This window comes from Echinops telfairi, unplaced genomic scaffold, assembly GCF_000313985.2.
Source record: "Echinops telfairi isolate 266 unplaced genomic scaffold, ASM31398v2 ScPeMD7_6;HRSCAF=24_0, whole genome shotgun sequence".
Lineage (NCBI taxonomy): Eukaryota > Metazoa > Chordata > Mammalia > Afrosoricida > Tenrecidae > Echinops > Echinops telfairi.
In genome coordinates this window covers 12,169,580-12,185,832 of record NW_022103902.1, presented here as the reverse complement: position 1 = coordinate 12,185,832, position 16,253 = coordinate 12,169,580, and the positions used below count along the sequence as shown (strand labels likewise).

The following is a 16,253-nucleotide window of genomic DNA, read 5'->3' as shown; positions in this document are numbered from 1 at the left end:
AGATCGTCAACATTTTGTAGGCTGGCTAGTACTTTGTTTCTGATTATGGTGAATGCAGTTAGGATCAGAGGGATGTTGTCAGCTGTTATCTGAAAGGTTAGAACTTTGAATCCAGAGTCAAGGCCTGCAAGAAGAGTGTGGAGGTCCACATCCAAGGAAACAGCTATCGAAAACCCCAAGGATCACAATTCTCCTTAAACACAAGAGCATCTCTATGAGTCAGAGTCAGCTCTATGGCAACTGTGCGCTTTCTTTTGTTCTTTGCTTTATCATCACGTAGAGGTTACAGTTTCACTTTCTGAATAGCTGGCTTCTGTGCATGGGTAGCTACGATGTCCTATCACTTGATTTTGTTTAAATAAAAAATGACACAACAGTTATATAATCGTGTAGTAAAAAGACACTACCGTGGATTGACTTGCATATTCCTAAAATATGAGTGGTACATTCTAGCTTCTTTGTCTGTGGTTGTAAACCCATTTAGGAGCATGTTTTCATTATGCTGTTACTGTATTATTGTAGGGTGTGTCTTAAGCCAATGAATTTTTAGATATACAAGAGTGAGGTGGTTAGTTTATTGTGCCAACCTGGCAGATAAACACATGGAGGGTTAATTGAAGGGCCGAGGGATAAATGGCTCAGTGGGGCTCACCTTTCTAGTTCCTGAATCTCTTGCTTTCTGATGGACGGACCAGGGTGTGGCTCAGCCAGTTCCCTGCTTCAGCTGGCAAGGCTCACTTCCTGCCAGACATCCCTGAGGAGAAGCCACATGGACCTACCCCTATGCAGCCCTGGGTGCTGGAGCAGCCGTGTGAAGACCCCTGCCAGTGCTGAGATGCTTACGCATTCACTGGCTCGGCTTTCCTCCTGCAGTCGGCCACACTGGGCCCGTTTTGTGAGATGGAGGAGGACTTTGTGGATTGGTATCGGACATAGGGGTTAATGTTGGACTTGTGGACTTGGGCAGCACTGGGTTGGGATGTTTCTGTGGGTTTGCTTTTCTAAAGATCCCAGACTAACTCAAAGAGCTTACACAAGCAAGTGAGGAAGCAGAGATGGGGGAAGAGAGATGCCAAGCCACATGAAGGTTGTCCTGAAGCAAAAACTAAGGAGAAAAATACTTTCTGTTCACAGCCTCTTCCTTCACTTTAGAGCAAGCACTCTCAATTTTCCGAACCCATGAATAAACATCACTCTGCGAAAGCCATCAGCTGGTGGTATTCATGTTATAGCAGCACTACCTAACGAAGACAGATACATTTAAAGGTGCATTTCAAAGTAACAGAAGGATGTCGTTTTTCTTTGTGGGCCTTTATGGTTAATTTTGAACCTTATTGGTAGTATTAGCATCAGGACTATTCCTCTTCTCCTCTTCATGATGTTCTGAGAGAAATCTTGGGCTTGTCTTGATCTACTGCCATTGGGAACTGATATTCACAAACCCCTTCCCTACCCTTACAAGCCTCTTATAATCATAGGTCTCAGGGTCTTGTACAGTCAGTTGGATGAAAACAACAATAACAACATTCTAAAATAACTTCAAGTTGTTTTAAAATCTACAATGCCACTCTGTCATTTTTGTCTCTTTCAGACCAACTGCTCTTTGCTTATCCAAATGTAAACATTCCTACAAAGCTTTCTCGGTCAGAATCAAGCTATTTGTGCCCCTATGTTGCCACTTTTAACATCCCAAAGTTAAAGGAGCATTTCATGGGGATGCAGTTCTGCATTCCTGCAGGGCTCGCCACTCAACTCAGAACGACAGTTTGGAGGGAAAACAGTTTCTGAGTGCATTTAGTTGTTCTGATTTGTGATGAGCTCTGGTATGCAGAGAAGAACTACGTGTCAGGATTTTTCAGGATCGTCTTCCTAGGTGTCTCTGAGAGGGTTCATACCACCAACATTTAGGCTAGAGGTGGAGTGCTTAACTGTGTGCACCACTCAGGACCAGAATGTATTCAGCGGTACCCAGAATAAGCTTGCAGAATCTCCAATGGTTGTATACTTGTGTGCCAGGAGATTAAGGGGGAAAAGTATCGCTTATTCCTTATCTACCATCGGTATTCCATTAAATGTGTGTATTCTATGATTTCTTACATATCAGCCCACCATTCACACAGAACCCTCAACTTCCACTGCAGGGATAACTTTCCTGTTGGCTTATTTACTTCTCAGAATGCATGTCTACTTCCGTGTAGTCCCCACTAGTACATTTAACACCGCAGTCTTAGCATAGTACCAGGTACACTTAGTAAATATTTTTGTTGTTCTTGTTCATAATTCATAAACATTCCTCAAAATAGCCTTTTCCAAAAGGGTCCTAACAGAATTAATTTGAGTTTTTAAAATTCTACCCACAAAAAGGCCAGATTTTTGTTTTTCAGGGAGTCAGATAATTTTACTTTGCAAGATCATTTCGAGCGTTTGAAGAAGCACTTGAGGTAGGGAGGCATGGGTGCTTTCTCAAGGTTACTGAGCTTTGCTAGCAGGTTTCTGCCCTTGACAACTCTTCGTCACCACTTATACTTTGTTAGGTAATTAGTTTATTGTGCCAACCTGGCCGATAAACACATGTGGGATTAATTGAAGGGCAGAGAGATAAATGGCTCTGTGAGCCTCGCCTTTCTTGTCTTTTGCTCTTTGATCGTCGGACCAGTGTGTGGCTGCCTTGCTTGTTCTTTGCCTCAATTTGCAAGCTACACTACCTGTGGGACACCTAACCTGTGGGCTGTGTTGCTGTAATTTGAGGTTCCTTCAAGACCTGCTTTGCCACACCATTGGAATTTACATCTCTTGAGCTGGGGACTGTCAGATCCTGTCATCTGGCTGACAGTTGGTGATCTGCCGTGCTGTTTGCTGCCTGTGCCCGGATAGCCTGAATTGTTCTACAGAGGACTACCCAGCGGCCCTCAAGACTTGAAGGACTGCTAGTGTCTCACAACTGTCTCATGGGAGTGAGTTGCACTGAGACATTTGTACTGCTTTATAATTTAATTAACTGTTTATTTCTTATATTATATATCTATCTAATTGTATAAATATATATAAAATTATTAGCATTCTTGTTTTGTTTCTCTGGAGAACCCTATCTAACACACTTTGTAACCCTTTAATAAAAGCCACATTGTGTGTTTTTTTTTTTTAAGAAAATGTGGCCCACCGTGACTGTGATGGTTATTAGTGTAAGCTCAATGAAACCACAGTCCTAACATATGGATTGAAGAAGATATTGATGGCTTCTGCAGAGACAAAGCCATTATCTTGTGAAGAGTTGTAGTTTATTCCCTACTGAAAGGAGAGGAGGTGGTCCTGTCTCAGACTTGCTGACGCCCACAGCCGTGAAAAGGGTGGGGCGAAGCTGTAAGTCAGTGGAGCAAGTGGATTGTGACATTTGCAAAGAGAACGCACAGTAGGAATTTAATCACCTCATTCGCCAATACAACATTCCCTTCCCAAGAGCGGACTCTTTCATGACATTATGGTGGCCTCCTGGAGACAGCCTGGCGTGAGGTTCCAGGTGACGTTTAGGAATCCCCCACTCACCTGTACTCTATCTGGCTGTCATTTATTCTAAAAATCTAAGCAGGGGTTCCACGGCGTTCATAGTCTCTTTGAAGTAAAGTACTAGATACAGAGAGCCATATCAGTTATCTAATCACTGATACTTAAGTGAAATGCTACGTATTCACTAGCCAATATCCGTCAGCATGAATTTAGTGAGCATCCATTGAACATTAAGGACAATGAGTAGGATTGTGGGGAAAGCTAGGGGAGTAAAAGCGATTCATTCAATTATTCATCAAGCAGTTACTGAGTAGCTGATATGTTTCCGGCACTCACTGTGCTGGGTGCCAGGGCTTGTAGGACTGGCATTACTGTTCTTCCTGGCGAAGCTCGATTCACACGGAAGACACTCACGGGGCAGACTGAGAGCTTTTGCTTAGCTCCGAAAGACATATCACAACACCCGGGCGATAAGAACACTGAAGATCCATTTACAAGCTAGCAGCTTGTCAGGAGGTTGACGCCGAGGTGTCAGTAGAACTGCGCACCATAAGGGCTTCAATGGTTTGTTTTTTGGGGCAGAACACCAGGCTTTTCTTTTCCCGCGCCCCTGGGTAGATTCGAACCTGCAACCTTTTGGTTAGCATCCAGTGACAGGCAGGAACCTTAAGGAAAAAATGTGTGGCCCTCTACTAAAAACCTACATATTAATAAGCCATGCCCATAAATGAAAGGGTCCTTCCTAAGACATCAGGAGGTTTGGGGAAGAAACAGACCCAAGCTTGATGCACCGTGAAGACTCAAAACTTGGGTCTGCATAGTAAGGGGCAGCAACGCTCTACTACGTCATGCACACGCTGGAGTGTATCCACTAAAAATCCACACAGCCACGCCCTCTAAGTGGATGTGGGCGGGGATATGTGTGGAGGCGTGGCCTCAGCCCTCTGGTTCCACACACTCCTCCCCTCCCTGAGTCTCTGCGCTCTTTCTGGAGCTGCCAGTTCTCGCCTCCTGTCTGCCATCCCTCCTTTCCTGGTCTCTCCGCGCGTCTGAGATGGCCCGTTCTTGTCCGTGAGAACACCATCCAACGCTTTCTCATCGTGCTTCTGCCCTGAGAATTCTTCCTGCACAGAGAAGCAAGAACCGAGGAAAGCCAGCCCAGAACCGAACACAAAGCATTTAGGAGATCAGCTTCCTGGGCCTTACAAACCTCCACAGGGTATGTCTGTTGAACTGATTCCCTTTGATAGCGCATTTGGAATAATTTGGATAGCAATTTTGCGTGTGTGCCCTGTTAGTGGAAAATTGTAAGGGTAGAAACAGTGCAATTCCATTACCATGCCCTGAGAGACAAGGAGGGCGAGACTTGATCTCGCCTCCTTTGGACTTGTTTTCAGGACAGGCTAATCTCTGGGGAAGTACACTGCGCTTGGAAAGGCAGAGGGGCCCTGACAAAGGGAGGCCTGCCACGAGATGGCACAACAGTGGGCTTCCTAGGGACAGTTTTGAAGACAGGGCAGGAATGATGGCCTTTCTTTCTTGTGTATACAGGGTCCCTGTGAAGCAGAATCGACCTTACAGCAGCTCATAATAACGGCCACATTTAGTATAGCAAGTTTCTGCCCTTGTGAGCTCCTCTCTACTATTCCACCTTTAAAAAAAAATAAACCATATTATATCTTGCTTATTAAGACTAAAAATTCAAATGCGCTGCCACCGAGTTAGATCTGACTTGTAGCAACCCTATAGTAGAACTGCCCTTGTGGGTCTGTGAGGCTGTAAATCTATATGGGAGCAGAAAACCTCATCTTTCTACCATGGGGTAGTTGGTCGTTTCAAACCACTGACCTTGTGGTTAGCAGTTCAACACATAACCCTTTATGCCACCAGGACTCCGTTTGTTAAGAGCAATTGATTTTTACCATTGGTAGCCCTAATGCCCAGGAAGCCAGTCATCGTGAAAAGCAAAACTTATGCAGGAAAAAATATGCACTGTGGCAGGTGATAGGGAGACATATTAGATTCGGGAACAATTGTAAAAAGGTATTTTAGATTTGTTTTCCCTCCAGCCTACAGACTAACACGTATGTGCTGCTGTTACCACCGGGTCAGGTCTAATTCGGTGGCCTTATGTAAAACAGATGTCCGGTCCCGCACCAACTTCATAATCAGAATACACATCACATTTCTAGAGTAAAAATTGGTCGCTAGGTTCTATTTTAAGGCCTGCTTGTAAATTGGTTGTTTGGATTTGATACACCCCCAGAGAAATCGCTTTATAAAGAGTCTAGTTTCCACCTCCATTCCCAACATACAGGTAATTTATAATAATGAATTATTAGTCATGCAAGTATAGTAATTTTTTTTCACTGCAGCAGCTGCTACATTAGTGACGATGCACACATCCTATATGGATTTTTAAATCTGTTTTCATTTTGAGAAGAATTAAGTAGGAGAATTAATATAGCCATGTTCTCCATCCTCTTAATGAGCACCCTGCTGTGTGATTCTACAGCCTGTGTTTGGATTATCTTCATAGTTGTGCTAACCTTGGGTTAGCAACAGATTAAAAGTCCCAGACTTTTACTATGTTGGTTAATAGCTGGCCGTCAGTTGGCTGGCTTTCTTTAAGGTTACAATGACACAAATATCCCACATCGACTATTAATTTGCATGCTGATATTTACTTGTTATAAGACAAAACTGCGACTTTCCCTGTGAGACACAAACCTGAAACCTTTATACAAGCAGACTGCCACAGCTCTCTCCAACAAAGGACCTGGTGGGTTTGAACTCCCAACCATTAAGGTAACAGCCAAGAGAGGGTGGATTCACTGGGCCACCAAAGCTCCTTCAAATAAAATGTAGGTTTAAAACTAAAATGACAATATAGTAGACTAGTGTTGCATAGGAATGACAAAATCACAAAGGCAGACAAGCTACATGAATAATAAATTCATGTTAAAGGACAGGCCAGGTTGTATGATGGAGCTGGGTAGACGAAGGCTTGCAGTAGTTAGAATAGAGCAAAATAGAGGGATAATTCATCCAATGCACAGCACATTGTAAACGACTCAACAGCAATGACCATATTGCAGCAGCCACACCACGCTTGCTTTGTGCTAAGAAAGATGACGACATCTTTGTGCAGCTAACATCAAAGAGTCAGCAAGCTATCAGATGGAAGTGAAGATTGAATGAAATCCCTTTCTCCATTGGTAATTTATTAAATGTTAGGGTTCTGCCTAGGGTACATTGGTAAAGTGATTGCTTTTTCAAAACTAGTAGTTCAGTACTTATGTTTGCTCTAAAGTTGCATATGACATTTGTAACATGTCTCATAGAAGTCCAGATTACTAGCTCTTTCCTTCTTAAATCAGTAACTATGACAACTCTAGGCCCATTGTCCCCGTGGTAATCATAATGGGCTAGAGGGAAACAGGGCTGTTTCTTACAAAGGCCCTGATTCTTGCCTGCACATTTTCAGCATCTATTTTATAAGCAAGAGCTTATAAAATGAGCTTCTGCTTCTGGGCCTAAAGCAATAAGTTATACATCCTATAGAACTCCTATGTCAGTAGGAAGGGTTCTAGGTAAAGGGGCTAGCTCATAAAATAGTGTCTGGGGTCTTAAAGGCTTGTCTCCGAACAAGCAGCTATCTAAGTGAGATGTCAACTAAGTCCACATGGAGGCAGCACACCCTCATCAGTCAGCGAAGGATTGGCATCCATATAATCCGAAATCGAAGGAGGGATTAGTATCAGAGCCTAAATTGTAAGAATCTGGTGTGCAGAAGGCGATGGATGAGCCCAAGATTCATTTGTGGAGCCCAAGATTTATTTGTGAAACAAGATAGGAAATAAGCCTCTTGAGAACTCCCTCTATTTAAGATCGCGGGATGGGAAGAAGCTGGTCACTAAACAGAGTGCTTGGGAGATCAAAGGTATAAATCTGACCTGAACACTTAACACTTTGTCGTTAGATTCCCCCTATGATGTAGGCTGGACCTGATCTGGGTTCCAAAATTTTCTGTGTGTTTGGTTTGTCTTGTCTTGTTTATTTTTTGTTTGTTCATATGATAGTGTATCTCAGAGGTGTTATGTCAGTGGAGGTCACCCTCGTGAAGCTGTGTGATAAGCTTTTCTGTTTTTTGGTATTGATGAACCTATAGGGACAGCAAGTAGAACAAGGAGTTTGGGGGGAGATGATGGGGTGTAAAAGGGAGATGGTGTCAAGGAGTGCTTGTAGAAAAAGAATGTTTGGAAACTGATTATGGTAGTAATTGCACAATATCATGTGGTGTGATTGAAGTATGGAACTATATGCTATATGTATTAAGTCCCAATTAATAATTTAAAAAAGAGTGAGAGCCAGAAAAGTGGGGGAGCTGTCTATCTGCAGGTATTATTTATAAGACAGATGTTTACGAGTAGAGGATTCTGCTGCATGCAATGCCACTCCTGTAGGCCACCACATCCTGTTGTCTTTTTAATCATTGTTTAGTAGCTAATTTGAAATGGAAACTAACCTTTAGGAGCCCATTTCTAGATGAATTGACTGCATTCACCCACTCAGAGGCTTGCTGAGTTAGAAGGAATCTTAATGTTCTCTCTCCTTAGCTACCCTGACCCTCCCCCAGCCTCCCCAGTCCAGAAGGCCTCCTGTCCTGTTATTGCTTGGTATTCATTTTTACTTCATTAATATTTAAAGATCATTGCCGTTTTTCACTGAAAAGGGCAACACTTACCACCAACCATGCAAAGGTGAAGTCAGACGAAATTTCTGAAGATAAGTTTTGAAAGCATGGTATTTTCAGAGTCCCATTTATCTCGATTTCTATTGTGTGGTTACTTCTCCACTCATCCTGTGCGACTACAACAAAAGATAAGGGGGAAAAGACATTGCACCTTAATTGGTTTCTAAAATGTTTTTCATTCAAAATACAGTTTTAGTGGACACACTCGTTGCTCATTTATCCGCAGCACACGCCTCTGAGGTGAACCCACTATCAGCCTCATCTTATGCCTGTTACAACGGAGCCACTGCAAACCACAGAGGGCTGCTTATCATGAGATGGTATACCAGGAAACTACTCTGTCAGTATCCAACTCGTAATTTGCCATGATCCTCCCTGTGAAGCGCAGATGAAAGCTTGGGTCTGTCAGTTCCATTTCCTTGATCAGATGAGTCTAACCCTTTATAACCCAGCCTCACACTTTCCTTTTAGAACTGGGAAACATTTCTCCAACGAAAGAATGACAAGGGAAAATACACAGACAAGCTTTGAAGAAGCATCAGTAATGAATTATTTATACTTCTAAGGTAATATGAGAAAAAGTTTGTAGACTCCCCTTTTGAGAAAGACCTGTAAATAAACTACATAAATAATATGAAATAAACTATATTCTTATATGTGGAAATATGTTCATAAATAAACTATAGTAATGTCAAAGGATAATATATAGATTTTAAAAACCCAGTATTTTAAATATCTTTTTCTTAGTACAAATTTTGCATGTAGATATGTATGCTTTCTCATAGTTTGCAATTCTATTTTTCCAACAAATGATATTTGCAGGCTTATTTTTTAACATGCTATTTGAACTGTTGCTGATTGACATATTAGAGGCTTTATATTATTTTATGGCACAGACTTATTATGGTTTCATTTTGATAATTTTAAATTATTGAGCAATAGGTTCTTGCAGTTCGAGTTTCATTTCATTTTAAACAACTCCCTGCTCTGTGGCATGAAAGAGCATGACAGTGATACTTTTCTATTATAATTTTAAGTAGTCCATTTAGCTACTTAAAAGTAAATTGCCAGAATAGAAATAATGGGTTAAAAAGTTGGGATAGACTGAGTGTTACCCATAACAACTAAAACAGAAAAGAAAATGTATCAGGTTATAGATAGATCTAATCTTTAGAACATTGCTATATTTTAATTTTGCAACTGTATCAAGTGTCGCCATCCTGATAATCCCTTCCTCCTCCTCTCCTTAACTGGAGCTTTCCTCATTCATTGCTTCCTCAGTGGCCTTTTCAAATGATGTTGTCCAACACAGGTAAGATGAAGTCTTGCCATCCTTGCCTCTAAGGAGCACTCCGGCCTCACTTCTTCCCACACAGAGCTGTTTGTTCTTTTAGCAGTCCATGGGACTTTCAAAATTCTTTTCCAGCCCCACAATGTAAAAGCATTCATTCTTCTACAATTTTCCTTATTCAATGTCCAACTTTCACAAGCTTATGAGGCCACGGAGGCTGTGGCTTGGGGCAGGCGCACATTAGTCCTCAAAGTAGCATCCTGGCTCCTCAATACTCTAAAGAGGTCTTGGGCAGCAGATTGACCTGATGCAGATGAACTTCTTACACTCTTTAATTCTTCAAGGCCAGGAGACAGGATTGTTATCTTCCATGCTCTCCATTACTGCTCATCAACGATCACCCCAAGCCCATATGAAAACAAATATAAAACCCCAAACTGTTTCCCACTGCTAAAAGCACTTAGCTATAACAGTATTTCTAAATAGAGTGATCTGTGTACCACAGTCATGATTTTGATATCTGCTTCTCAGGAGTCCTACTATTTTAGTATTTCTATTAAATATTTTTGAAATAATTTTAATTTCTTTATTTAAGTACATTTATTTTAAATAGAAACTAAGTTAAGTGTGATTAGCTGCAAAGAACATGAAATTGGTGTGATGTTAAATTTTCATGAATATTTCCCCAATACATCAATATTACAGTGAAAGCTTTTTCTGGATACTGAAACAGTAACAGTAGAAATGCCCCATAAAGGGCGAGAATAATTTTCATAGCAAAGCTGAAAACAATAGACACATCTGAAAGAAAACAAAATCCCAGCACATGCTCATGGTCAGGTGGGAGCAAATCACTACGCCTGTGACAGCAACAACTGTGCAGAAAGGAAGAGAGGAACACCAGGCTGGTTTCTGATAGGTCTCAGAACTAGAGATCCCCAAGTGCAGTGGAGAACAGCTGAAAAGCCACGAGGCCCAATCTGAAGAAAAAAAAAAAAAAGCAACAGAAGTAGGTGAGCGGGTTTGCAGGCGCCAAACCACAATACATTTAAGGCAAACAGGAAAAGGTTTGTCGCATCTGGAGTAGCAAAGCCTTTTAGGACAGACCCTGTGCTGAAGAGAAACCCCACAGAGTAGGATCCCCGTTGAATGAAGACCCCTCCCGTAGAGAAAGTAGAAAAACGACTTAGCTAAACAAGAGGGAAAGGAGCAAAGGGAATAGATGTCGAACAGCACAAAGATATGCTATGTATATTGTAAAGCATGAAAGCATGCCGCCTAGAGATCTTGAAAAACACTGGAAAAATTAGCTTACCCATCTTTCCATGACAAAGATAAAGAAAAATGAGTTTAACTTGAACATGAGCAATGGAAAACAGAAAAGAAACAAGGTAGAATTACATTCAAAGATATTAAAAGGGACAAATGAACGGAGAGTAAAATAACATCCCTCTGTTGTGGTGGTGATTAGCTGCCATCGAGTCTGCGCTGACCCATGGTGATCCTATGGACAACACAACGATATACCGCCCTGTCCTGCACCATCCTCACCATTGTCCCCATAGCTGAGCCCATGGATGCCGCCACGGTGTCAATCCATCTTGCTGAGGGCCTGTCTCTCTGTCGCTGCCCTCCCACTTTACCAAACAAGATGTCCTTCATCAGGGACTGGCCTTTCCTGACAATATGTCCACAGTACGTGAGAGAAGACTCGATATCCTAGCCTCTAAGGAGCACTCTGGCCTTAGTTGCTTCAAGACGGATCAGTTTGCTCTTTTAGCAGTCCATGGTACTGTCCATAGTCTTCTCCAGCACCACAATTCAACTGCATCCATTCCTCTATGGTCGTCCTTATTCAGTGTCCAACTCGCACATGCATATGATACAATGGAAGATACCATGGCTTGGGGCAGGCACACCTTTGTCCTCAAAGTTAACATCCTTGCTCTTCAATACTCTAAAGAGGTCTTGTGCAGCAGATCTACCTAATGCAATCCATCTTTTGAGATCTTGACTGCTGCTTCTATGAGCATTGATTATGGAACTAAGCAAGACAAAATCCATGACAACTTCAACCTTTTCTCTGTTTATCATGATGTTAACTACTGTGTCCAGTTGTAGGATGTTGATCTTCCTTACATTGAATTATAATCCATACTGAAGACCACAATCCTTGATCTTCACCAGCAAGTGCTTCAAGTCCTCCTCACTTTCCACTTGCAAGGTTGTGCCATCTGCATACCGAAGGTTGTTCATAAACCTTCCTCCAATCCTGATACCACATTCTTCATATAATCCAGCTTCTCTGATGATTTGCTCAGCATATAGATTGAACAACTATAGTGAGAGGTTGCAACCCTGACACACATCTTTCCTGATTTTCGTCCATACAGTATTCCCTTATTCTGCTTGCACAACTGCACCCGGATCTATATACAAGTTCTGAATGAGAACATGAAGTGTTCTAAAATCCTCATTCTTCTCACTCTTATCCAGAGTTTGTTATGAGCCACACAGTCGAATGCCTTGGCATAGTCAATTAAACACAAGTAAGCATCTTTCTGGTATTTTCTTCTTTGAGCCAAGGTCCATCTGACATCAGCAGTGATATCCCTGACTCCATGTCCTCTTCATACTCGGGCCTGAATTCACTTCTGGCAATTCCCTGTCAATGTACTGCTGCCACAGGTGTTGGATTGTCTTAAGGCAACATTTTACTTGTGGGTGATACCAATGATATCATTCTGTATCATGAGCATTGTGTTGGGCCACCTTTCTTTGGATTGGGCACAGATATGGATCTCTTCCAGTCACTCGGCCAGATAGCTGTCTTGACCATTTCCTGGCCCAGACGAGTGAGTGCTGTCAGTGTCTCTTCAGCGTGCTGAAACACTTCAATGGGTATTCCATCAATTCATGGAGCCTTGTTTTTGGCTAATGCTTTCAGGAAACCTTATGCATCCCTACCATAATGATCGCATAATAGAAAGGCATAACCACAACATAAATGAAAATTGTAGCCCAACATTTTAGAATAATCCATAATAAAATTACATAACCTGTGAGAATTTTAGAAAACCCAATAAACAAGACATTGGGGTAAACACAAACTATAAAAGATGGGTGACAGAATACTTAAAGAATTGGGAGTTATGCAGATGCAACTAAAACCCAAAATGAGCAGATAAACATGAAAGTCACGTGTTAAGAAAAATAAAGATAACATGAGAAACCTTTAAAAATAAAAATAAATAAAAAGGAATCCCATTTCTGTGGTAAGCACAGAAAAACATCTCAGAGGAGGCACTTAAGAGGGACCAAAGCAATGGAAGAGAATATTAAGAACTATAATTATAGAAGCACATGTTGAAGTCGAAAAATGATTTGATGCAGTGAGTTGGGGGGCATTTGGGGCTGATTGAGATAAAATATGTGACCAAGAGATAAGACTGGTGCACAGCTATTTATTGACAACCCAATCCAGGGGCAGTCCACCAAGCAGGAGGTCGTCTAGAGGCAAGTGGGGCAGCAGGAACAGGAGAGGGTCTGGAAATTCTTGAGTGAAAGGAGAAAGAAGGGGAGGAAAACTTACATATCCTAAGGCAGAAAAAGCAGGGTAGCTCTAGATCACAAAACTGTAAGCAACAGTGCCTTATCATTGCAGGGTTTCATCTCCTCTATCAGGAGCCCTTGTGGTGTAGCGGTTATGTGTTGAGCTGTTAACCTTGAGGTTAGTAGTTTGAAATCACCAGTTGCTCCTCAGGGAAAAGATGAGGCATTGAGTTTGGTTTGGGTTTTTATAAGGACCCTGGTGGCATAGTGGATGACAAATTGGGTGGCTAACTGCAAGGTCAGCAGTTGGACCTCACCAGCTGCTCCAGAAGAGAAAGAGGAGACTTTCTGCTCAAAGAATGACAGCCACAGGAATCCTATAGAGGGTTCCCAGGAGTTAGAATCAACTTGCTGGCAGTGAGTTTTGGGTGTTAGCTAGCAGATTATAGCTAGCAGATGTTGAATGAAAGACGCGATTGAAGGCACAATGAGTAAAGCCTCAGAGCCATGCAGGATAATATTACATGTTATATATATTACATGTTATATATGTATATATTTATATATATAAATAATATATATATATACATACATACATATACACACACATATATATGTTAGTCTGGGTTAACTAGAGAAACAAATCCATAGACACTCATATGTGTGTAAGAGAGAACTTTATATGCAAGAACAGTTGAGTATTGGGAAAACATTCCAGCCCTGTCCTGATCAAGTCCATAAATCTGATGTTACCCCACTGGCAAGGGCTCCACGTGGCTCCTTCAGCTCCAGGGCTCTAGCATAGCTCCATGTGTGTTGTCAACAGGAATGTCTCCCTGGGAGTGAGTGTGTCCTGCCTCCAGTGAGCTGTTTATCTCCTTTGTGCCTCCAAATGAGGTCGTCAAGCAAGCTGCGACCTGATTGACAGGCTAGACTCCACGCCTCCACAGGTTGACAGAGGAGTGAGATGAGTCATAGAAACAATATTTGATAGCTTACAGCTGATAGTTTCACAAACGTAATTAATTTTTTCTTGAAATTAATAGACACTTCTAACATTCTCAGCAAAACTAAAATAGGATCAAAACAAAGAGAATTCACCTAGATAGACCATTGCCAAACTACTAAAAAACAAAAGCAAAGAGAAAACTCAGATCATAGCAATGGAAATCAGCACAAGGAAATTATCCCAGCACATGAAAAGCCCAATGATACAATTAATGATGCACTTCTCAAAAGAAACAGTGGAGGCCAGAATCCATGCTCAAAACATTAAACCAAATAAGATCCAAGAAGGATTCAATAGGGTCAAAACAGTCTGGTATGGGGACAATGACAGACACATAACCAATGAGAAATAAGTGAGAATCCCGAAGTAAATCCACCCACCAATGCACAGCTCCGAAGCATTGTCAGATACGGAAAGTCTAAACATGGACAGCTGAATTCAACAAAAGGCTCAAATTCAGTGAATGGGGGAGAGTTGGTCTCTTTAGCAAATGGGGCTGACAAAACCAGCTATCCATTTACAGAAAAATGAATCGGGATTGATATCTTCCACCCCGGGCAGAAAACAAACTCAGAATCAGAGGCATACATGGAAAACCTACAAGTCAGAAGACCTAAGTGCCTTCGAGGAGGTAATGACCTAGAGTGACCCTATTTACAACACTACAGTGATCCTATGCACAACAGATGACCTAGAGTGACCCTATTTACAACACACAGTGATCCTATGCACGACAGAATGAAACACCCCCTGGTCTTGCATCATCCCCACAACTGCTCTCATGATTAAGTTCATTGTTTCTGCTCTGTGTCCTCCATCTCAATGAGGAGCTTCCTCTTTTTTCTGGCTGACCCTTCACTTAATCAATCATGATGTCCTCTTCAGGGACTTGCCCTGCCTCATAACATTTCCAAAGCACATGAGACTAAATCCCCCCATTTCTTCTTCTAAGGAGCAGAATTCTGGGGGTACTTCTTCATAGATAAATTTGTTAATCACCCATGGTATTTTCAATATGCTTCACCAACATCATAATTCAAGTACAGCAACCTGACATAGATACACTGTCAAACATAATGGAAAACACACATACCGGGAAGACAAACTAGATGCTTCTAGATGCTTTGGACTTCCTCCTAAAAATTATTCGTGTGTATCAAATGATTGCACCCGAAATGTAAAAGGAGTATAAGTTTAAAATGAAAAAATAAAAGTAGCACTTTTATTTGGTACAAGATGGATGAATCTGTGAAACAACGCATGATATGCATGGGCTCGGAGGACATTATGCTACAAAAGGTTGGAAGGTGTATTCTCTTGTGTATAAACATGTAGTCACACAAGAAATCTAAACCAGTTGCCTTTGAATTGAGCATGATTCCTGGGGACCTATGTGTTTATATGAGCTGCAGTCCCGTGGCTCAGTGAATTATGGCCCTTCAAGCCATGGTCTTTGCAACCCCACCAAGGACTCAATGGGACCATGCAGAAATGGTGGATGAAACCCACACGAGGAGCATGGTCCATTTTGCCATCTCTCTTAGTATATAGTGAGCGATCTCAGAGTGAAAACAAGGGATCCATCGCATGACCATCCAAACAGAAGAGCCAGGAAGTGCACCATCTGGAGCCCAAAATTATTGCATTAAACCTCCTGACGTCAGGCGACAGAGGCTATGAATCAGAGACAAGGTGGAGACCCAGCGTCAGCAAATACAGCAGCTCCAAGAACCAAGTGAGTGAGAAAGAGCAGAGCTTCCGAATTCCTGGCCCAGAGAGCAAGGGAAGCTTACTGCCATTGGGAAGGAGGCTCACTGGCAGAGTAGATTGCCTCCAGGCACTTAATCTGGGGAGTTAGATTCACTGAGCTAGGGCCAATAACTTTCCGATTGAGATATATGAAGGAGTAACTCGCCCTTGAGCATTTATTGCCAGTACTAAAGGAGCTTGGTCACACTTGCCTAAACAGGGCGGAGGTCAAAGCAATGCATGATTGAGAGGCTGAGGACCAGAGAGAGGGGTTCAGGCATGGCTGACTGGAAGAACTGTGTCCTAAGTATGTCTGATCCTGAAGTTGTTAACTTCCCTAATAAATGAAACAATTGTGAATATTCTCTGTGAGTTCTTTTTTTTTTTTTTTT

The 16,253-nt window shown here is 41.9% G+C and overlaps 1 protein-coding gene across 1 annotated transcript in view; it reads right to left on the bottom strand.

Annotated features, from left to right (window-relative positions):
- CD96 (CD96 molecule) overlaps positions 1 to 16,253 on the bottom strand; it is a 133,699-nt gene that overhangs the window by 102,508 nt on the left and 14,938 nt on the right. The window contains exon 3 of the mRNA XM_045286196.1: positions 8,252 to 8,376. Within this exon, the coding sequence (XP_045142131.1) occupies positions 8,252 to 8,376 (125 nt within the window). The remainder of the gene's footprint in view (positions 1 to 8,251; positions 8,377 to 16,253) is intronic.